Source organism: Petromyzon marinus, chromosome 42 (assembly GCF_048934315.1).
Source record: "Petromyzon marinus isolate PM22_M1 ecotype Great Lakes invasive population chromosome 42, UKy_Petmar_22M1.pri1.0, whole genome shotgun sequence".
Classification (NCBI taxonomy): domain Eukaryota; kingdom Metazoa; phylum Chordata; class Hyperoartia; order Petromyzontiformes; family Petromyzontidae; genus Petromyzon; species Petromyzon marinus.
The window spans coordinates 6,553,197-6,575,912 of NC_133708.1; the positions used below are offsets into that span (position 1 = coordinate 6,553,197).

At 52.2% G+C, this 22,716-nt stretch overlaps 1 protein-coding gene across 2 annotated transcripts in view; it reads left to right on the forward strand.

Moving 5' to 3' along the window:
• Positions 1–20,276, forward strand: part of LOC116951186 (protein phosphatase 1H-like) — a 30,704-nt gene extending 10,428 nt beyond the window's left edge. For both annotated transcript variants that reach the window (XM_076073470.1, XM_032969662.2), the window contains exons 2-12: positions 4,978–5,682; positions 5,953–6,079; positions 8,122–8,374; positions 8,546–8,820; positions 9,288–9,400; positions 10,418–10,502; positions 10,666–10,784; positions 11,351–11,414; positions 14,802–14,909; positions 15,477–15,640; positions 16,898–20,276. In XM_076073470.1, the coding sequence (XP_075929585.1) occupies positions 5,114–5,682; positions 5,953–6,079; positions 8,122–8,374; positions 8,546–8,820; positions 9,288–9,400; positions 10,418–10,502; positions 10,666–10,784; positions 11,351–11,414; positions 14,802–14,909; positions 15,477–15,640; positions 16,898–17,081 (2,061 nt within the window). In that variant the 5' untranslated portion in view covers positions 4,978–5,113 and the 3' untranslated portion in view covers positions 17,082–20,276. The remainder of the gene's footprint in view (positions 1–4,977; positions 5,683–5,952; positions 6,080–8,121; positions 8,375–8,545; positions 8,821–9,287; positions 9,401–10,417; positions 10,503–10,665; positions 10,785–11,350; positions 11,415–14,801; positions 14,910–15,476; positions 15,641–16,897) is intronic.
• The last annotated feature ends 2,440 nt before the right edge of the window (positions 20,277–22,716 follow it).

Here is a 22,716-nt window from a genome sequence, read left to right on the forward strand (position 1 = left end):
GTGTTGCTGTTTCACGTGTGTTGCTGTTTCACTTGTGTTGCTGTTTCACTTGTGTTACTGTTTCACTTGTGTTAGTGTTTCACGTGTGTTACTGTGTCACGTGTGTTACTGTGTCACGTGTGTTACTGTATCACGTGTGTTACTGTTTCACTTGTGTTACTGTGTCACGTGTGTTGCTGTGTCACGTGTGTTGCTGTGTCACTTGTGTTGCTGTTTCACTTGTGTTGCTGTGTCACTTGTGTTACTGTTTCACTTGTTTTGCTGTTTCACTTGTGTTGCTGTTTCACGTGTGTTGCTGTTTCACGTGTGTTGCTGTTTCACTTGTGTTGCTGTTTCACGTGTGTTGCTGTTTCACGTGTGTTGCTGTTTCACTTGTGTTACTGTTTCCCGTGTGTTGCTGTTTCACGTGTTACTGTTTCACGTGTGTTGCTGTGTCACGTGTGTTGCTGTTTCACTTGTGTTGCTGTTTCACTTGTGTTGCTGTGTCACGTGTGTTACTGTTTCACTTGTGTTGCTGTTTCACTTGTGTTACTGTTTCACTTGTGTTAGTGTTTCACGTGTGTTACTGTGTCACGTGTGTTACTTTGTCACGTGTGTTACTGTTTCACGTGTGTTACTGTTTCACTTGTGTTACTGTTTCACTTGTGTTACTGTGTCACGTGTGTTGCTGTTTCACGTGTGTTGCTGTGTCACGTGTGTTGCTGTTTCACTTGTGTTGCTGTGTCACGTGTGTTGCTGTGTCACGTGTGTTGCTGTGTCACGTGTGTTACTGTGTCACTTGTGTTGCTGTTTCAATTGTGTTGCTGTGTCACTTGTGTTACTGTTTCCCTTGTGTTGCTGTTTCACGTGTGTTGCTGTTTCACGTGTGTTGCTGTTTCACTTGTGTTGCTGTTTCACGTGTGTTGCTGTTTCACGTGTGTTGCTGTTTCACTTGTGTTACTGTTTCCCGTGTTTTGCTGTTTCACGTGTTACTGTTTCACGTGTGTAGCTGTTTCACTTGTGTTGCTGTTTCACGTGTGTTGCTGTTTCACGTGTGTTGCTGTTTCACTTGTGTTACTGTTTCACATGTGTTGCTGTTTCACGTGTTACTGTTTCACGTGTGTAGCTGTTTCACTTGTGTTGCTGTTTCACTTGTGTTGCTGTTTCACTTGTGTTGCTGTTTCACGTGTGTTGCTGTTTCACTTGTGTTGCTGTTTCACTTGTGTTGCTGTTTCACGTGTGTTGCTGTTTCACTTGTGTTGCTGTTGCACGTGTGTTGCTGTTGCACTTGTGTTGCTGTTTCACTTGTGTAGCTGTTTCACTTGTGTTGCTGTTTCGCTTGTGTTGCTGTTTCGCTTGTGTTGCTGTTTCACTTGTGTTGCTGTTTCACTTGTGTTACTGTTTCACTTGTGTTGCTGTTTCACGTGTGTTGCTGTTTCACGTGTGTTGCTGTTTCACTTGTGTTGCTGTTTCACTTGTGTTACTGTTTCACATGTGTTGCTGTTTCACGTGTTACTGTTTCACGTGTGTAGCTGTTTCACTTGTGTTGCTGTTTCACTTGTGTTGCTGTTTCACTTGTGTTGCTGTTTCACGTGTGTTACTGTTTCACTTGTGTTGCTGTTTCACTTGTGTTGCTGTTTCACGTGTGTTGCTGTTTCACTTGTGTTGCTGTTGCACGTGTGTTGCTGTTGCACTTGTGTTGCTGTTTCACTTGTGTTGCTGTTTCACTTGTGTTGCTGTGTCACGTGTGTTGCTGTTTCACTTGTGTTACTGTTTTACGTGTGTTGCTGTTGCACTTGTGTTGCTGTGTCTGCTTCAGCTGTAGCACTGCTGTTGTAGACTTTCTGTATCTTTGTGTTGCTATCCGCTGCTGTTGCTACCGCTGCTGTTGCTACCGCTTGCTGTTGCTACCGCTGCTGTTACAATGGCTTGCTGTTACAATAGCTTGGTGCTACAATGGCTTGGTGTTATAATGGGTGAGTGTTACAATGGCTTGGCGTTACAATAGCTTGGTATTACAATGGCTTGGTGTTACAATAGCTTGGTGTTACAATGGCTTGGTGTTACAATGGCTTGGTGTTACAATGGCTTGGTGCTACAATGGCTTGGTGTTATAATGGGTGAGTGTTACAATGGCTTGGTGTTACAATGGCTTGGTGTTACAATGGCTTGGTGTTATAATGGGTGAGTGTTACAATGGCTTGGGGTTACAATAGCTTGGTGTTACAATAGCTTGGTGTTACAATGGCTTGGTGTTACAATGGCTTGGTGCTACAATGGCTCGGTGTTACAATGGCTTGGTGCTACAATGGCTTGGTGTTACAATGGCTTGGTGTTACAATGGCTTGGTGCTACAATGGCTTGGTGCTACAATGGCTTGGTGTTACAGTGGCTTGGTGTTACAGTGGCTTGGTGTTACAATGGCTTGGTGTTACAATGGCTTGGTGTTACAGTGGCTTGGTGTTACAATGGCTTGGTGTTACAATGGCTTGGTGCTACAATGGTTTGGTGTTACAGTGGCTTGGTGTTACAGTGGCTTGGTGTTACAATGGCTTGGTGTTTCAATCGCTTGGTGTTACAATGGCTTGGTGTTACAATAGCTTGGTGTTACAGTGGCTTGGTGTTACAGTGGCTTGGTGTTACAGTGGCTTGGTGTTACAATGGCTTGGTGTTACAATGGCTTGCTGTTACAATGGCTTGGTGTTACAATGGCTTGGTGTTACAATGGCTTGCTGTTACAATGGCTTGGTGTTACAATGGCTTGGTGCTACAATGGCTTGGTGCTAAAATGGCTTGGTGTTATAATGGGTGAGTGTTACAATGGCTTGGTGTTACAATGGCTTGGTGTTACAATGGCTTGGTGTTATAATGGGTGAGTGTTACAATGGCTTGGCGTTACAATAGCTTGGTATTACAATGGCTTGGTGTTACAATAGCTTGGTGTTACAATGGCTTGGTGTTACAATGGCTTGGTGTTACAATAGCTTGGTGTTACAATGGCTTGGTGTTACAATGGCTTGGTGTTACAATGGCTTGGTGCTACAATGGCTTGGTGTTATAATGGGTGAGTGTTACAATGGCTTGGTGTTACAATGGCTTGGTGTTACAATGGCTTGGTGATATAATGGGTGAGTGTTACAATGGCTTGGGGTTACAATAGCTTGGTGTTACAATAGCTTGGTGTTACAATGGCTTGGTGTTACAATGGCTTGGTGCTACAATGGCTCGGTGTTACAATGGCTTGGTGCTACAATGGCTTGGTGTTACAATGGCTTGGTGTTACAATGGCTTGGTGCTACAATGGCTTGGTGCTACAATGGCTTGGTGTTACAGTGGCTTGGTGTTACAGTGGCTTGGTGTTACAATGGCTTGGTGTTACAATGGCTTGGTGTTACAGTGGCTTGGTGTTACAATGGCTTGGTGTTACAATGGCTTGGTGCTACAATGGTTTGGTGTTACAGTGGCTTGGTGTTACAGTGGCTTGGTGTTACAATGGCTTGGTGTTTCAATCGCTTGGTGTTACAATGGCTTGGTGTTACAATAGCTTGGTGTTACAGTGGCTTGGTGTTACAGTGGCTTGGTGTTACAGTGGCTTGGTGTTACAATGGCTTGGTGTTACAATGGCTTGCTGTTACAATGGCTTGGTGTTACAATGGCTTGGTGTTACAATGGCTTGCTGTTACAATGGCTTGGTGTTACAATGGCTTGGTGCTACAATGGCTTGGTGCTAAAATGGCTTGGTGTTACAATGGCCTGGTGTTACAATGGCTTGCTGTTACAATGGCTTGCTGTTACAATGACTTGCTGTTACAATGGCTTGCTGTTACAATGGCTTGGTGTTACAATGGCTTGGTGTTACAATGGCTTGCTGTTACAATGGCTTGGTGTTACAATGGGTGGGTGTTACAACGGCTTGGCGTTACAATGGCTTGCTGTTACAATGGCTTGGCGTTACAATGGCTTGGCGTTACAATGGCTTGGTGTTACAATGGCTTGCTGTTACAATGGCTTGGTGTTACAATAGCTTGCTGTTACAATGGCTTGGTGTTACAATACCTTGGTGTTACAATGGCTTGGTGTTACAATGACTTGGCGTTACAATGGCTTTGTGTTACAATAGCTTGCTGTTACAATGGCTTGGTGTTACAATGGCTTGGTGTTACAATGGCTTGGTGTTACAATGGCTTGGTGTTACAATGGCTTGCTGTTACAATGGCTCAGTGTTACAATGGGTTGGTGTTACATTGGCTTGGTGTTGCCGTCTCTGTGTTATGGTTGTTCCCCTGCTGACTAACCCGAACTGCGTGACCTTCATGTGTGTTCATCTGAAGTGCCGTTGCTTTTATGAATGTACGCCGACTGTACAGCTAGCTGCTGCTGCTGCTGCCTATGTTGTACATAGCCATTGGTAATCCAGGAGTCGCTGTTGGCGTCTCCTGCTGTAGCCACCCCATGTGGTTGGTCTGTCTACTTCGTGGGGGTTGTATTGGCTGCTGTGTTGTTGACTTGTGGTAGCGACAGCATTTGGGTTTTTTTTTCCCTTCAGAAATGACTTGTACAGTACACACTTCCCTTCCTGTTACCGATGTTGTTTACACTGCTGGAGAGCTTCTCGAACCGCGACCCTACTACCTGCAGCCCCTATTACCTGCAGCCCCTGTTACCTGCAGCCCCTATTACCTGCAACCCTTATTACCTGCAACCCCTATTACCTGCAGCCCCAATTGTCTACAACCCCTATTAGCTGCAGGCCCTATTATCTGGAACCCCTATTATCTGCAACCCCTATTACCTACAACCACAATTAGCCGTGGCAGCTGAAAATCCCTTCAAAACTCTTATTTGCGGCCCTATTAGTTATAATTATTACAATTAATGGGATCTACAATTTGGGCCGCCCATATCGCGGATACGAGGTGTTCGCCCTGTAATTCACCGCTCGCCGTGTTGCCTGCGCTCACATTGCGTGTGATCATTTCTCTTCATGCTGTCGCACAGATCAAGATCGCCACAGCAGTCCCGAGAAGACACCACCGTGGAATTATAGCTCGGGTTCCAGCCGATGTCACCGGTAACGGCAGCGGTAGCAGCAGCCACGTGAGTCGTCGTAGTAGCTGCCAAGCGAGTTGCGGCAATGTTGAGTAGCCTCCAGGAGCACGTGTCTCGGATGGCCGCGCAGTATCTGCACCGGAGCGGCACGCGGAGCCCGCGAGCCGGGACTGGAGTCGAACCGGGACCTGGTGACAGAGCGGAACCCGGCCGGGAAGGAAAGCCGGCGGGTCAGGGGTTGCGAGACCAGAGCCGGCCCGACTGTGAAGCGCTGCCGCAGCGCTACCCGTCAAGCCGGCCTGCCTTCGTGCTGTCCACGGAGCAGCAGCAGGACCCACAGCGGCAGCAGCGCAGGACGCGGCAGGAGGGAGAGGAGGAGACGCAGCAGGTCGAGCTGTGGAAGGCGCTGCGGCGGCAACGACAGCAGCAGCAGGCGGAGGAGCAGTGCCAGCACTTGGGGGGGCAGAGGCAGGAGAGGCAGCAGGAGGAGCAAGAACAGCAACCTCCACACGGAGAGCAGCAACGGGAGCTACACGAGCAGCAGCAACAGCAGCAGCAGCAGCAGCAGCAGGAAACGCAGCCGGACGGTTGCTCGGTGGTGCGGGCTGTGCGCCCCGGTGCGGCGGGTTTGCCGTGGGGGTGCGGCTATGCTGAGTGAGTCCCAGGGGTCGCGGCTATGCCGAGCAAGTCGTTGGGTTGCGGCTATGCCGAGTGAGCCGTGGGGGTGCGAGCCGTGGGGGTGCGACTATGCCGAGTGAGTCGTGGGAGTGCGGCTATGCCGAGCGAGCCGTTGTGTTGCGGCTATGCCGAGTGAGCCGTGGGGGCGCGGCTATCCCGAGTGATTTCCCCCAGGATTTGTTGCGCATTGCAAACAGCAATGGAATTGCTGTTTGGGGTCCGCGTGTGACGCTTCTGCGTGTCAAGGGCCACGAACCACAACAAGAGCCGGTGCAACGAGGACCAGGCAGCCTGCCTCATGCTGCCACTGGAGTGGCCCCCCACAGCCTGCACGGACGGACCCCTGCACACATCGTCACAGCTGGGGAGCCAGGTAATAGCAAATAAGGATCTAACCCTTATGCATAATATTGGTCGCGAAAGCCTACGTGTTAAACTAACAAACACTCCACCGTGCCACTGATTTTTTTTATCTTTAGAAAGCGTCACATTAAATCTTAAGCTCTTTTTCAGGAAGTGTCCCACATTTTGGATGTTTGGCCAATTAATTTTGTATGTGATGATTTGCATGCGGGAGGGACTTGTGTTCAGTGGGTATAACACTATATAAAGTCTGCACAGACAGTTTCAAACCCACTTGTTGTACTGCCACATGTTGGCCGCTTTGCAGCCCGGCATGTTTTATGAGTTTCAAAAGCTCCGTGCGATTTTTTTCAGCCGTCGATGGATCATGTAGTTTAGTGAAACTTCCAAAAACTGCTGGGCTGTGGGGTAGCCTGGAAAAGCAGTACAGCAAAGCAGGTTGTGAACCTGACCTTGTGGACCCTTGAGTGTCATGCCGTGGTGTGAGTGGGAGGTTCTCTCCGAGTTCTCCAGTCTGTCTACACAATAGAGGTTTTTGGGTTCGATCAAGTAAATATGTGTTGTTAAACCCGCCACCACCCGGCACAGCCAGTTTGTACGTTTATTCACGTAAACAGAACGTGCCAATTCATTACTAGTACAGCACACGGGTGCGTTAGAGAGTAAACCCACAACATTGGAGAGTAAACCCACAACATTTACAATTTGAGTATGACGTTTAGCCAGTAATTACATCATCAGGCCACAGCCAGAGTTGACTGTTGCCTGATGATGCTAGTTGTAATTACTGGCGAGACGTTGTACTTGAATTGTAAATGTTGTGGGTTTACTCTCCAACGCACTGGTATGCTGTATTAGCCACGAATTGGCACGTTTTTTTTTACGTGACAAACCTTACTAATTGGCTCTGGTGGGAGGTGGCAGGATTAGCGACACATTTATATTTACGCGATCTAACCCAAACACCTCTTATGGATAATATTGGCCTCCACACATTAAACCTTTCTCGCAATGGAACTGTGCTGAAACATCCCCAGTAGAGCAGGACTCTCCTGAAAAAAACTCCTGAGGCTCGGAGATAGTTCCGCAGACCAAACACATCGTTATACGAGTTGAATCACATGGCCCGCGTGCATTGAGAGTGAAAAGGGAACTGGTGTGACTTCCACTTATCTATTGGCCCTGCAATTCACAAGCAATGTCGGCAAATCTTGGCAAAGGAGAATTGACAGCTTTTATGGTTCCACTTCCGCGAGGTTCAGACATTTTTGGTTCTCTATCATTACCAGTTCGGCTGAGATACATACATACGTACGAGATGCCGTACAGACAGATTATAATCGGTGGTTCATTTCCGTAGTTTCTCCCGTGGAGAGAGATGGAACTGCCACCGTTGAGCACGAGGTCTCGTGAAGCTTGCCCTCTCCTGTGGCTCGGTGAGAACCCCAAAGGGCGGATGATGTGACCACAAGCGGACGGGACTCGACATCACATCACTGGCCCTGACATTTTACCAAATAAAAATCGTAATCGGCAAGCAAAGGAGACGTGTGACAAACGATGAGAAACGAGCAGCTGGATTAGGAATGTCTCCCCACGCGCTGCGCCTGATCACACGTGTGCGTGCGTGAGCATGCTTTGGGCAATGTGGATCATAGTGAAAACGAAACGTTGAATTCGGTGGTGGCCATTCCACATTCCCATGATGGGTGCCAGGTCATCAGACGTTTTTTCTGTTCGGCTCTCACAAGTCGGTGCGAGTTGAGTGGTTTGGGAATTGAGCGGCAAGCCGGCACAGGTTTACGCGTCTTCAACGTTTAGTGTTCAGTGGTCAGGGCTCAGTGGAAATTGCCAGTGCTCAAGAGCCAAAATGTAACGGTTCACCCGCTCAGTGCGACTCGATGAAGTGCCACGATTTGAGGTTCAGAATTTAATTCATGAATCAGTCTTGGCAAATAATTCCACTGTGTGTTTTAAAGGGGCATTGTCACACTTTTATTCTCCAAAACACCACTCTCTCCGTATCCCTCTCGCACCTCATGGGCCGTGCAGGCAGCCGCCGGTGTGGTCACGGCTCTCCTAGACAAGGCTGAGGCTCTCTTGCCACCGGGCCGTGTCTGCCACCAACCTCCTGACGCCGAGCTCCTCCTGCACGAGGACTTCGAGATGGTCTCCCACGACGCTCTGGGGAGCGGCGTGGACCGCCATTCTAAAACTCCCAGGAACATTTCGAACGAGGACGTGGAGAACTCTGGAACTGTGGTTTTGGAAAATCGCAGAGGTGCAGCAGTGAGCTCATTCACAGGTGCCAACAATACAGGCGACGCTCAACCAGGCACCGCTGACAAGCGCCGTTCACACTTGACATCATTCGCACATCACCCACGTCACACGCATCGCTCGCTCGCGTATCGCGCATCTCTGACGCGCGCGTGTCCCCGCATGCGTGTGTCCCCGCACGCGTGTGTGCCCGCAGGCGCGGTCGGGGAGGCGCTGCCCTACTGGGCGCTATTTGACGGGCACGGCGGTCCGGCCGTGGCCCTCACCGCGGCCCACACGCTGCACAACCTCCTGGGCCGAGCGCTGCAGAAGGTGGCGCCGGTCCTGGCGGCCGAGGGCCCCGCGCCGTTCGTCATCGCCGCGCCCAACGCGCCGCAGGCGCCGGCCGAGCCCGCGCGCCCGCGGCAAGGGCGCGCCGTGTCGCGCGGCGAGATCGTCGTGGGCGCCATCGAGAGCGCCTTCCTCGAGATGGTGGGTGAGGCCGGGCGGCGCTCGCGGGCGGAGCGCGCGGGTTCCCGTGGGAAGGTGGCGAGTTTTTCCCGGTCCGTCTCCGCACCGCCGTTGCCACCGTTTAAGCAGCGGGGTGGCGAGTGCGCACGTAGTCGTGGTGGGGCGAGGGGTGTGGACGCTTGGTGATTGGGCTGTGCGCGGCTACTCGGTGTGTCTGAGTCACGTCCCGTACGTCACCTAATCGGCGCCGGTGCTGCTCACCCGCCATACCATTTACAGTAGCCTTGAAAGATGTGAGCCATGTTTCAAAATCGTGCAACTCTTACATTTGCCTCGCAAACCCACTTAAAACTATTGTGCTAGATTTTGTGGCTTTTTTTGTTGTGTTATGGTGTAAGTTCTTACCGGAAAATCTCATCAATCAGTTTCGTAATCCCTCCCTCCTTCTCCCCTCTCCCCCTGTCCCCTCCCTGTTCCCCCGCGTGCAGGACCAACAGATCGAGAGGGAGCGCGTGTCGTTCGACCTGCGCGGCGGCTGCACTGCGATGGCGGCGCTGTGTGCACTGGGCCACCTTTACGTGGCCAATGCTGGGGACAGCCGGTGTGTGTATGTGTGTGTGTGTTGTGTGTGTCGTGTGTGTGGGGAGCGATAGTGTAGCGGTTAGCGCTCTGCACTATGAACCCGGCGATACGAGTTCGATTCCCGCTCACGGCCAACAGCAGTGACGATTATCTGAACCGGTCCCGGGCCTCCCCTAGGTCGACTCAGCCTCAAATGCGTACCTGGTGCGGTGTGTAAACATTGCCACGAAGGAGACAAACGCGGTCGGGCGTGGTGCTGGCCACCCACCCCCTCGTGTACCGTTCCGGCCTTCATAGGTGCTCGCTAACAGCACTTGCCCCTACAGTCTGTTAAGGCTATATGGGGGATCTTTGTGTGCGTGTGTGTGATTTTTTTCACGTGGTTTAGTGATACTAGGGTTGAAGGTGGAGGGGCTACCAGCCCCTCGCATCCGACCAGAGCTCGACCTCCTGTCAATAGGCGTTCGATACTTTGCATAGCCTTAACGTGCACATAGCCAGGCACAAGCGCCGTGGTGATGTCACCACCACTTAGTGGAGAATAGCGGTTATTGTTGTGTGTGTGAACACGTGTGTATACGTGTGTGTGTGTGCGTGTGTACATGCGTGTGTGTGTTTACATGTGTGTGTGTAGGCTCAGGGTTAGTTGGATATCAGCACTGGTAAGACAAAGATGGTTGTCCTGGTGCTTGGAGCACTCCCACCCTCTTGCTGCCTTGAACTCGCAGAGTGTCTAGGAGAGCACTCAACTAGAGCACCACTTTGTGGGTCCCCCAGTAATTGTCCAGCAGCGTGCGGTGGTGACGTGAGATGTCCACCACAGGCTCGGGGGAGTGCCACCGCTTATCTTGTCCTCCGCTGCTGCGCGGGTCGAACGTTTTGACACTCGACCCGGACCCACAAGCCGCTCGTTCCCACGACCCGGCCGGCGGGTGATGGCCTGCGGGCACCTGATCGCGAGGGTGTGACCTCGCGCGGGCGCCCTCGCGTGGCGGTGGCAGAGAGAAAGCGCGCGCCGTGCGTGTGTGGGGTGCAGGGCTATCATCGTGAGGGCCAGGGACGTCATCCCCATGTCGCATGAATTCACTCCCACGACAGAGAGGCAGCGGCTGCAACGGCTGGTAACCGTCTTGCCACGCGTGTTCACTTGGCTCCCACTCATACTGTCACCCATTTACCTGAGTTCCGATTGGGTCTCTAGAAAATGCTATTGACAGGCCAGTCTCTAACGGGGTCTCTAGACAATAGACTGACAGCCCGGTCTCTGACGCTGCTTTCACCTAGGCGAGTGAGCGCCCCGAGCTGCTGAAGGAGATCTTCACGCCGCTGGAGTTTGGGTGCCGGGTGCTACGCCGTGACCTTGGCATGAGGGTCCTCTACCGCTCTCATCACATGACCGGCTGGTGCGTCGCCCCCCCCTCCCTCCGCCCCGCCCCCACTGCCCTCCCAGCCCGGGGCTCCTCACACGCCAGGAGGTCACGTGGGAATGCGGGAGACGCACGTGGAGGGTAGACATAAGGAGAGAAAGAGACGGTGGGGTGCACAGGGGGAGACGTAGGGACGCTTCGGGGGACGCAGAGGAAAACGGACGGGAGATGGTGCACACGCGGGGAAGATGCACAAGTGAGGAAGATGTATGGAGGGGAGACGCGGGGAAAGCCTGGAGTAGGTGTGAAGGGGAGTGACGCAGACGGAGACACCAGCCGACGTGGAAAGGAGATGCCAGGGAGACGTGGGGCACGAGAGATTAAGAAGTGGAGACCCAGGGAGAGGTGGAGTGATATCAAGGGGAGACGCGGGGTAGATGTTGGTGACACGGGGGGGGAGACAAGGAAGAGACGAGAAAGGGAGACACGGAGACACAGGGTGGGAGACAGGGGAGTTGTGGAAGGGAGACGCGGGACGACCGTTGGATGTCGCTGCCAGTGGCACTGGCTGAAGGAGGATGTGCCGGGCCATGTTCCCGCAGGGGCTATAAGACCGCTACTGAGGAGGACCTGCGCTTCCCGCTCATCAGCGGCATGGGGAAACAGGTGGGTGGGCCCCCGTACGGCTTCCCTGGGCACGTAACGAGCGCACGCCCCGTCCAACACGTCGACACAGACACAGTCTCGATTCGTTTCATTCAATCTAGATTTGATGTTTTCGTGACTGCAGGGATCCATACTCTTTGGTTCTTTCGGTAAAGTCATCGGTTGCTCGCCACTGTGTTGTTTATGCTGGATATTGAAAATGTGGTGAAAATAATACAATTTAAATGCAATTTTTTAAAAAATGCGTAATTATCCGATATTATGTTAATTATGTAATTGTGTGCATAATTAGATATATAATAGTATTAATTTATGTGAATGTATGCGATTATGCTAATGCACATCATTATGATAATTAGGCCCCGCCTCGCTGACGAGGGTAGTATTATCAATCGGGATAATACAATTAATTGTATGAAGTTATGCAGGTGTGCTGTAAGTATGCTAGATTAAGCTCAGCTTCGTTGTCTAGGGTTGTATTATCAATCGGTATAATACAATTATTCTCGCTTTAACAGGTCTCCAAATTCAAATCTCACCGCAGGATACAGTTCTTATAATGAAGATTATTACGCATGAACTTAAGAAAGAAACACTAAAACACCTCTGTTAAGCAATTTTAATTTCTAAACAAAACCTTAACACTAATATGCAAACTCTTATGTTGGGAATTGTCAGCACAGTACTCCTGGAGATGTTCCCCTCATTGATCCATACGTTTAACCCTCAATGGTCACGTTTGTTAACTGGGTAACAGTACAATCGATTATTCCTCAGAGTATGCGAGCATACACGGCGAGAGGAAAAGTCATAAAAAATTCATGCAACGATATTCATACGAAGGGCAATAACGAAACATGTTCCGAAGGCAATAGTAGTTATCAATGAATTAATTGGTAAGATTATGCAATTAAAAAGAAAAAAAACGAACGACTAAAATACTTCTAAATGACCGTATCCACGTAACTCAATGGGCAGCAATGTTCTTCACGATCAGTTGATATTTAACGCACCATCTTGGAATGGCAACCCTTCCTGAACCACAAAGATAACTTTTTCGAACAATCTTATTTGTCCCGATATGCATGTTGTGTGTCTTCTTTGCCACTCGTTCAATTCTTTGCGTAAAGCAGACGCCAGGCGATGCGTCGTGACGGTGTGAGTGTGGGGGAGGGTCATACAAACGGCTTTGTTCTCTCTCTTGCTCGGGGGCGGCCACAGTTTCTGTCCACAGCTGGCTGGAAGAGTCGGCACGACGCTCGCCGTCGTCGCGCGATGATTCGTCGTCAGATAGCGCCCGCAGCTCGTCCGCTGGCTGCAGTTCCTCACTCTTGTCTTGGTTCCCAGCTGCTGCTGGTCGGCGTGCGTGTGGGTCGAACCCACGGCGCGCTCGCTGGCGCCGACACTCTTGCTCACGGGCTGCTGGTCAGGCTCTTTCCGCTGCTGATTGAGCCAAGTCGGCACAACGCTCGTCCGCTGGCAGCTGTCACCCTTGCTCGGTGGCGCTGGTGGCGCTGCTGCGCGCTGTCTCTCTTGCTCCGTCTCTCTCTCTCTGGCGACGCTCGATTGCGCATGCAGCTCTTTACCCTTCTTCCAGGAGGGCTCTTGCTGTGAGCTGCTCGTCGCTGGCTGGATCACTCACTCTCAAAACTTGAAAATTGTATTTGCACACCTCTCACACAACTCTGATAGCTTAGTACGATACAGCTTATCGCAATCCTCGATTCCGCAAGCGACTCAAAACATCAGGATGAATGTAGAATAAACTTTCGGCGATACTCTGTCGGTCCATGCCGAACTCGGCACCTAACATCACCTCGCCCCTCTTCTCTGCGAGACACAGCACCCATTGCTAATGTCTCGAGGCCATGCCCCGGCGCTGGCTTGCTGTCCTCTTCCGAGCTGCTGTTTCGAGCTGTCCCTTGCCGAGCTCTCTTGTCGAGCTCCGTTGTCGAGCTTAAATGTGAAATTCTCTCTCCTCTCTCCGCGTCTCTTGCGAGAGAGCAAAAAAAAAAAACATATGCCCTCTATCAGCATCCTCCTCCCGTGGCAGCAGCGGCCTGGCTGCCCCCCCCTTTTGACCTTTGACCTTTAACTGTTTTACCATCACATTTTGTTTGTTTGCATTCCCAACCCCTCTCTTCGTGGTTTCTCCTATTAGGGAGGGGAGGCACTCTCCCTTCATGCGTATTTTATGGCTACCATATGTTTGTGTGAAATTGTTGGAAGACAAAGGCGGCCGGGGAGGCTCTGATTTCATGGAATACATATTATCTGGTCTTGTGTGGTTGACCTATTTTCTTGTACCTCTAATTAATTACCCCAGGTATAATCTCTTGTTATTATTATTTGGTTTATGTTTAATCAAAATTTGTAATGTACCATTAGATGTTACTTCCGGTAGTTCAAGGGTTTTATTAACTTTTGCTCCCTGTCTGCATCCAGGGATCCGTGCTTTTTATTCCCGAGGTCAGAGATATCTCGAGGCTTAGTTTGGACTTAAGTTTTCGTGATTGCAGGAACTCATGTACTTTGGTTCTCTTGGTAAAGTCACGTAGATAGAAAGATACAATAAGAAATAATATAAGGAATACTGCAGTCTATAATCTCGACTTATTCTTATAGCCAAGCTTCAACTTTTTCCATACAAAAAAAATATGTATCAGTTATAATGTCCGTTTGCCCTGCGCTCTGTGTCTGTGCCTGTGATTCTGGATATTTGTTTGTGAATTGTCCTTTGGAAATCTGGAGATTTTGCAGATAGTCGCTAACCTTGCTTTGCCCCGGAGTTTATTATTTAATGGCCTTTTACGACCTCCAGCTGCTTGGTGCTTGTGGGAGGTAGCGGGTTTGAGGGTGGTCTATTTATTTATTTATTTTATCGATTATTATAATAAAAAAATGACGCAATTATTTTTAATATAATTTTTTGGAAAAAGGCCTATATATACAACAACTGGGAGGGCCATCCCTTCAGATAGAGCATCCCAAGGCTGTCCAGAGTGTTGATTGACGCATACACAGCCAACAAGTAATGACATCTATACGCACAGAAACAGCAGCCGCCGTTCGCCGCAGTGCTTGTGCCAGGCCAGGTGCACGTTGAGGCCACGTAAAGTGGCTAAAGCTCTCTGGCAGGAGGTCACGGGGCATACTCAGGTGCCCATGGGTCGACTGAGACGACTGGCAGACACCAGCTGTGCTCCCCACTGCGCCACCGAGCTGCGCTTCAGCCGCCCGGCGCTCCGCTCGTTATTGTGAGCCTCGCTCCTCTGCCCTCCGCTCTTGTTGGAGGGCGACTTCCTCCAACCGCCAGTGGCATCCTTCACGAGCTTCCTCCTCCACGGAGGCCAATCTTGACACCGCCGGTGCGTGTGCTGTGTTCAGGCTCGGCTATTCAGCACGATCGGCGTGACGCGGGGCTTTGGGAACCACGACCTCATGGTGCACGACACGGACATCTGCATCAAACCCTTCCTGAGCAGCACTCCGGAGGCACGGCTTCCACCAGAGCACAGCAGCCTACACCACCCTGCTGTGCTACCACACAGCATGGTGATGCTGTACGGTAGCGCAGCAGCCTATACTGCCATGCTGGATCACCAACCATGCACTACTACACACTGCCATGTAGCATCACCATGCACTACATTATATAAACACTCATTCGTGGGGTCGGCAAAACATCCCAATTTAGGACCACAGAAATTGGGTAATCGTTGGTGACGGTTCTGGCTACCTTCCGACGTCTCGTCTGTGGCTTCCTGCGGCTCCGTTTTGATCTGCGGTTTGCATGAATGACGCTGCTCTATCAGAATAAAACATTGGTACCGTATTTGTACATTGAACCATGCAGTACTATGCACTGCTTTTAAAGGAGGAAAACTTGCATGCACGGCTCTACGGAGGCTCCACAGGAAGGTTTGGTCAGAACAATAGTGAATAATTCCTAAAAGCATCGAAGCGAGGACCCTCCGACGGTTTGAAGGAGGGGGGGATGGAGCAGGAGGCGAGATGAAGCGGTGGGATTGAGACGTGGTCGCCGCTGCTCCGCGCCTGCAGGTGATGGTGCACAAGCTGTGGCAGGGTGGCCCCGGAGATGAGGAGGACGACGACGAGGTGCTGGTGATGGGCACGGACGGGCTGTGGGACGTGCTCGGCGTGGACGAGGTGGCGTCACACGTCCGCTCCGTGCTCAAGGCGTCGCGGCCGCACGACCCCGGCAGGTCAGCACGGTGCCCGCACGTGCTCACCCACGCGTCTGTGTGTGGGCTAATGATGTGTGTGTGTGGGCTAATGGTGTGTGTGTGGGCTAGTGGTGTGTGTGTGGGCTAGTGGTGTGTGTGTGGGCTAGTGGTGTGTGTGTGGGCTAGTGGTGAGTGTGTGGGATAGTGGTGTGTGTGTGGGCTAGTGGTGTGTGTGTACTAGTGGTGTGTGTGTGGGCTAGTGGTGTGTGTGTGGGCTAGTGGTGAGTGTGTGTGTACTAGTGGTGTGTTTGTGGGCTAGTGGTGTGTGTGTGTACTAGTGGTGTGTGTGTGGGCTAGTGGTGTGTGTGTGGGCTAGTGGTGTGTGTGTGGGCTAGTGGTGTGTGTGTGGGCTAGTGGTGAGTGTGTGGGCTAGTGGTGTGTGTGTGGGCTAGTGGTGTGTGTGTGGGCTAGTGGTGTGTGTGTGGGCTAGTGGTGTGTGTGTGGGCTAGTGGTGTGTGTGTGTGGGCTAGTGGTGTGTGTGTGGGCTAGTGGTGTGTGTGTGGGCTAGTGGTGTGTGTGTGTACTAGTGGTGTGTGTGTGTACTAGTGGTGTGTGTGTGGGCTAGTGGTGTGTGTGTGGGCTAGTGGTGTGTGTGTATACTAGTGGTGTGTGTGTGTGGGCTAGTGGTGTGTGTGTATACTAGTGGTGTGTGTGTGGGCTAGTGGTGTGTGTGGGCTAGTGGTGTGTGTGTGGGCTAGTGGTGTGTGTGTGGACTAGTGGTGTGTGTGTGTAGGCTAATGGTGTGTGTGCTAGTGGTGTGTGTGGGCTAGTGGTGTGTGTGTGGGCTAGTGTGTGTGTACTAGTGGTGTGTGTGTGGGCTAGTGGTGTGTGTGGGCTAGTGGTGTGTGTGTGGGCTAGTGGTGTGTGTGTGGGCTAGTGGTGTGTGTGTGGGCTAGTGGTGTGGTGTGTGCTAGTGGTGTGTGTGTGTGGGCTAGTGGTGTGTGTGTACTAGTGGTGTGTGTGTGTGGGCTAGTGGTGTGTGTGTACTAGTGGTGTGTGTGTGGGCTAGTGGTGTGTGTGTGTGTGGGCTAGTGGTGTGTGTGTGTGCTAGTGGTGTGTGTGTGGGCTAGTGGTGTGTGTGTGGGCTAGTGGTGTGTGTGTGGGCTAGTGGTGTGTGTGTGGGCTAGTGGTGTGTGTGGGTTAGTGGTGTACGTGTGTGCATGTACTTTTGTATGTACGTGCGTGTGTATGTGTGTACGTGCGTGTGTATGCGTGTACGTGCGTGTGTGTGTGCAGGTTCACGAGGGCGGCTGTGGCTCTCGTGCGTTTGGCCACGCGGCCCCAGGGATCCCCGGACGACGTCTCCGTGTTCGTCATTCCCCTGCGCCCCCCTCGCCTCGCGTGCAGCCGGCCAGGGCCCCCCAGCCCAGGCCCCCCAACCCGAGCCCTCCAGCCTGAACAGGGAGGACTGCCAAGCTGAAGCCTCGTGGTGATAGCGGTGGTGATGGTGGTGGCCAGCAGCGGATCCAAGAGGCGTGGGGCTGATAGGGGCGTCCGCCCCCCCCGCTTGGGTCCCGATAATTGGCATTGTATTTACCATGGAGAATACATTGAATATTTTTTTATTATGAATGTAGGGGGCCCTGTGTGAAGAGCTTCCGGTTCCAGGGACCCCCACCACCACGGGAATGTTTATAAATCTCTGGCCGTGGCCGTGGTAGTGACGATGATAATGTGAACTTAAAACTTCGATTTTCGTAGCCAGTACCAAGATATGCGTGCTGGTGCGTGGTTGTTCTCTGATGTCGTGATGGTGCTTGTGACTACTGTCACGGTGGTGGTGGCGGCCCGCGCTATGATTGAATTGTGCCACCACTTGCTGGCAGGGATTGGTGGATCACAAGGGCATGGTAGTCCTGCATTTGCAGTTCTATGTTGGGGTAAACGCATGGCATTAATGCGTTGGTGTAAATCCAATTGCCAAGGCAGGTTCCTGAAACTTGCACGATTGCTCCACGTTTCTATTTGTGATTAGATTACTTGGCGTGTGCCACTTGATTCGTTTGTACGCGATTTAATGATTATATTGTGAAGGGAGAAAGCACGGGCGTTGGGCGGCAGCGAGGGGTTGAGTCCCACGGGACGCGCGGAGCTCGGTACGCGGCCGCAGTCGCAGCGTTTGCAGCTGTCGAGTCAAGTGGCGGCGTAGGCCGCACGACGTCGCCTCGGGCGACTGCACCCTCCTCCCCGAAACCTCGCGACATCGGCAATCGAGCCACGATCACCACTCGGGGAGGTAACGCGACGCTGGAGCCGCGTCGACGGTGCTGCGCGAGACCCCAGCTGCCGCTGCCTGAAGGAGGCAGTGCAGAAAGTAGGTTGTCTGACGAGGCTGTCCGGGGGGCCGAGTTTGAGTGTTCTCGTGTGCGTGAGTGCTTTGGCCGCACGTTCCAGCTTCCTCACGGAGAACAACAACAACAACAACGAGAGAGAATGCTGGGAAACTATCGGAGCTGAAAATTTCAACGGCCGAGCTCTGTTGAGTTCTGGAGACTCGCAGAGAGGTTTTCCTGTGTAAAGAGTTCAATTTCACATTACTCCTTCGTGTCCAATCCGCAATAATTCCGCGCAATGTGCTGACTGCCGCAAATCCGCGTCGCCCCAGCTATCCATTGAAGTTGCCACGGGATTTAAAAGTCAACTGCGATTACGCATAACCTGGCTGTACTGTTAGGGGCTGTTTGAGGCTTAAACCCGTGACTCCGGTGGTTCTGGTTCAGTGCCTGAGCTTGGGCAGCCGCCAAAGACATGAGGCCGAGGGGGGGGTGCTGAAATCCCGAGCACAGAGCAATCCGTGCTCGGTTTGGTGAAGGTGTGCAGGTCAGGAGGACTGTGTAAACTTACGCCACTTAAGTTAACGCGAACCAGGATTCAAACTCAGATCGCGTTATTTATAAATGTGTCATAACCCTCCACCACCCGACACGGCCAATCAGCAAAAAAGTGTCACGTTGACAAAAGACAAATAGTTCACTACTTTAGCCCACCGGTGTGTTGAGTGAATCCACAACATTTACAGTTTGAGTAGTACGACGTTTCGCTGGTAATTACATCCAGCATCATCGGGCAATTCGCCAGAATGGTAAAGTCCTCACTTGCTCCCGGTCTTAAATAGAGCAGCAGGGTGACGTCATCATTTAACTCATTCAGGTGCAGTAATTTGAGGCGGAGGGGGGGTATTGTAATTATATAATCGATTGCTAATCAGTCAATGGTTATGATTAGTAATGAGTTGTAGATTAGTAATTAGTTGTAATGTGTGTTATTGTGATTATATGCTACGTTAGTGATCCGTTAATTATCGTGTGTTTCCCCTATAAGGAATTGCAATATGTATTATTTACTAATACGCTTCCAAGCGTATTATTAAATAATGTGTGCCCAATGAACAGCAACGGCCGTGTCGGGTGGTGGAGGGTTACGACACATTTATAAATAACGCGATCTAACCCAAAAACCTTTATTATGAATAATATTGGTCGCGAAAGCCTACGTGTTAAACATTCAAACTCAGGGTGCAAGGTTCATAACGCAGTGCGCTGACCACTCCACCATGAAGGATATTATTCCGCTGGTTTGTCCAGGAAAACCTCGCTGAGTGTCATGACTTTCTCGAAAGATGGTGCTGCCAAATTCTCGCTGTAGGGAGCGATCATTTGCTCTGTGTAATCCAGTCGAGTCATTTGCGCTGTTATTTTACAAATGCGTGCCCTGGCGCTGGCACAGAGTGGCCGACTCTTGCTGACGGCGTCATGGGATCTTTAACGTCCACTGTGAAGGTGACGGCGCGCAGTATTATCACGGTTGTTACACCGCAGTATTAATTGAGGCGGGCGCGGAATGCGAAGCGCGAGCCTTGGCAAGACACGGCGAGCGCGCTGCCGCTGGGCCCCGGTCTGAACGAACGATCGAGGCTCAAGTCCAGACAGTGACGGAGCCGCGTTCCACGCCGTTTGCCAGGAAACCCTCCGAGTCCGCGCCCCTCTGGGACTCCAAGCCGCACGTGAATTTGCGTTTGATGGAAAATCCAACTCGGCGCGGTGCTGAGTTCGTGTGGCTCCTTGAGCAGCCTCGGGAATTGGTCCTGAATGTTAACATTCCTTACGATGGCCTTTGTCTGGCTCTCAGCGTTGGAGTCGTTAAGGTTCAACAACCACTATTTCTTTGGTGCCGAGTCAAGAGTCTCGATCATCACTGATTTTTTTTTCGTGTGCCCAATGAACAGCAACTATGCAAGATATATCAGTTAATGATTTAGCTGTGCAGTTGCTTTGAAAGTTGGTGAATTTCAGATCCAACCAGCCATCCAGCCTTTACGTGTATATTTGGGGCAGTGCGAAGTTAGAGGGTCCGTGGTTTGGAGTCCGTGGCCACAGGTGCACACAGGAGTCATTAAGAATCTCCATGCAGCCTTGGTCTGCCTCGAACTCTGAAATCACTCGGATGAAGCCCGAATACCCCTCGCTCGTTCGCGAAAACCCCCACGAACCCGAATGCGGATGTCCGAACTCTCGTGCGACAATGGCAATGCAACATTCTAAATGACCGTGTTATTTTTACAGATATACGTATATACGCAGAATTTAATAAAATACGAATCGTGCAGACATTTCAATCGGCGTTGGACAATTCCTTGTCGGCCACGCGGCCAAATCGATGGTGTTCACGTCTGAAAGTGTCCCGTGCGCCTTGCCTCCACTGGTTTATGACGAGCGCCGACAACCAAACCACCCGGAATGCCCCCCAAGTCGCGTCAGAGCTCGGGACCCCCCCCCAGCAGGGCTTGAGCCCGCACCGTGCTCGGATGGGCAACCACCAAGCGCTACGGCTGTTGTCGTCTGTGGGGCTGTAACGCTGTTCAATACAGCGAATTACATTGTACTCGCCTGTGCCCCCCACCCCCAATCCGCACTGATCCGCGTGGTGAAGTATGGTCGGGCAAACGAGGGCTGAAGAGTGGCGTATCTGCGGGGCCGAGTCGCGCCCCCGGGGTGACCGCGTCACAGGCCGCGTCGTCGTGCGGATTAACGAGCGCATTCGCGGCTCATCCCCCGTGTCCTGGAGGCTCCGTGAGTGGCGGGGGGGGGGGGGGGGGGGCTGCTTCGGTATCCAGAGGGACACAGGAGCGCGACTGCGGACTCGCAAGCCAAACCGTAGACCACACGGTAAAGCACTGTGGTCTGCGCTCATTCAACAGAGGAGGAGCAGGAAAACGACAGGAACTCTCAACTGAGAACCCCTCTCTTCGTGGCCAGCAGCAGCAGACCTCGTCATTGTCATTGAGTTTCGGAACATCTTGCTGCTGCTGCTCCTGCTGTCATCAGTGGCGAGAATAGAGGGACACCGCATCGGCGCAAGAATACGGCGCGGAGTCCTCGGGGACTTTAATGATTCCGTGTAACGGTTTAAGAGGCACCCACCGCTGCGTTCCCGGTGAAGGGCACGGCCAGAAGAGCTGGACGCAGCAGAGCCAGGTTCATGAGTGTGGGTGGGGCTTTGATCCCCGTGGGGGGGGGCACGTGAGAGGGGGGCACGTGGGAGGTGAGCACCCGGTCCTCTTAAGAGACGTGGCGCCTGAGGCAGGGGCTGAACCTCGGATGATCGGAAAGGTAGCAGAGCAGCAGACACGCGGTGAGCAGCCGGTGCTGCCAACAATATTGCCCAAGCTCTATAGTCATCTATATATTAAGGTGTTACCAGCCAATTAATGACTGTTACCATGTGGGATGAAACTGGGGCGCCCGGAGAAAACCCATGCGTGCGAGGGGGAAACACTCTATCCCGTACAAAAGCAATGGGGAAAGTCCACCGTACTGTATGGCGCCTCGACGCCCATGGCAAGGGAGTTTCACGACGTCTGTGTGATTCACCAACCCTCGCTGCTGTCTCCACGGTGCTGGGTTATAAGCCACGTGCAGCAGAGCCACCAGAGCCCAGCGATTTTCAATTCTAAAGAGCTTCACATTAGGGGGAGAGAAATTGGAAGTTTGAGAACACAAACTTAGTCAACTTAGAAATGTAATGTGTGGTGCCACCGCAGCGGAGCAATTCGGCCGGCGCTACCCTCTCCTCGCACCCCACTCCCCCATGAACGCATGCACGCCCCACTAAACACTCACATGCACCCCCGTAGGGTCTCGAGGAGGGATCACCTGGTACGATGGGTTTTCACCCGAGGACCCCACTAGCAGGGACGTTCCACGGTTTCCCTGGACCAGGAGATTGGCCGAGCCCCCCAGACCGGGTTACATGGCGGCCCCCCCTAAAAGGGGGCATAGAGCTTTACAGGTCGGCCCCGATGAAGCAAACACAGCACGGGGGATGGTACCCCAAGGCGAGCACCCTGCGGCAGTGTAAACAGTGGGGTGGGAGGGAAAAGCCCCGAGGCAAAGAGGAGGATTAAGAGAGAGGGACCGAGGGGATTATCGGTGAGTCAGCGATGGGGAACGCAGGTACAGAGATAATAGAACGAGGGGGGGGGGTGGGATGACGTGACCCCCCCCCCCCCAACGGCCAGAGCGCTCAAAACGGCCGGAAAAAGGATTCGATTGGATGCGCAGGATGACATCATGTCACCCGGGGATTAACGGGCTTTGAGAACATAAGGGGGGAAGGAGGGCAAATTGGGATCAGAGTTCTTCTGGAGTGGTGGAGAATACCGGCCGCCCTCAGCGTCCGTGGGACGCGTGCAGGGTGCAGCTGAAAACGATTGCCCAGGCAAAGTCTCCGAGGCGAGCATCTTCCCCAACCCCCATCGTGCAGCTGGAAAGGTGAGTAAGCACGGGTGGCCGATTCGGCCCAGTTCGCAGTCAGCCCTAGCTCAGGGATAGTCGCACTTTGCGAAGGGGACGTGATAAGAGGTTAGGCGCTGTCCGAAGGGTGCTGGTTGAGGGGGCCAAAAGCAAGGGTTCGCTATTCACGCCGGAAATAAAACCTCGGTACCAGATTGTTGGTTGACGCGTTGTGTGTGTGTGTGAAGAGGGGTAAAGAGCGGTGGGACAGCGATCGGCGCACTGCTGTGTGTGGGTGACTCCAATCAGTGTGTGTATGACGCG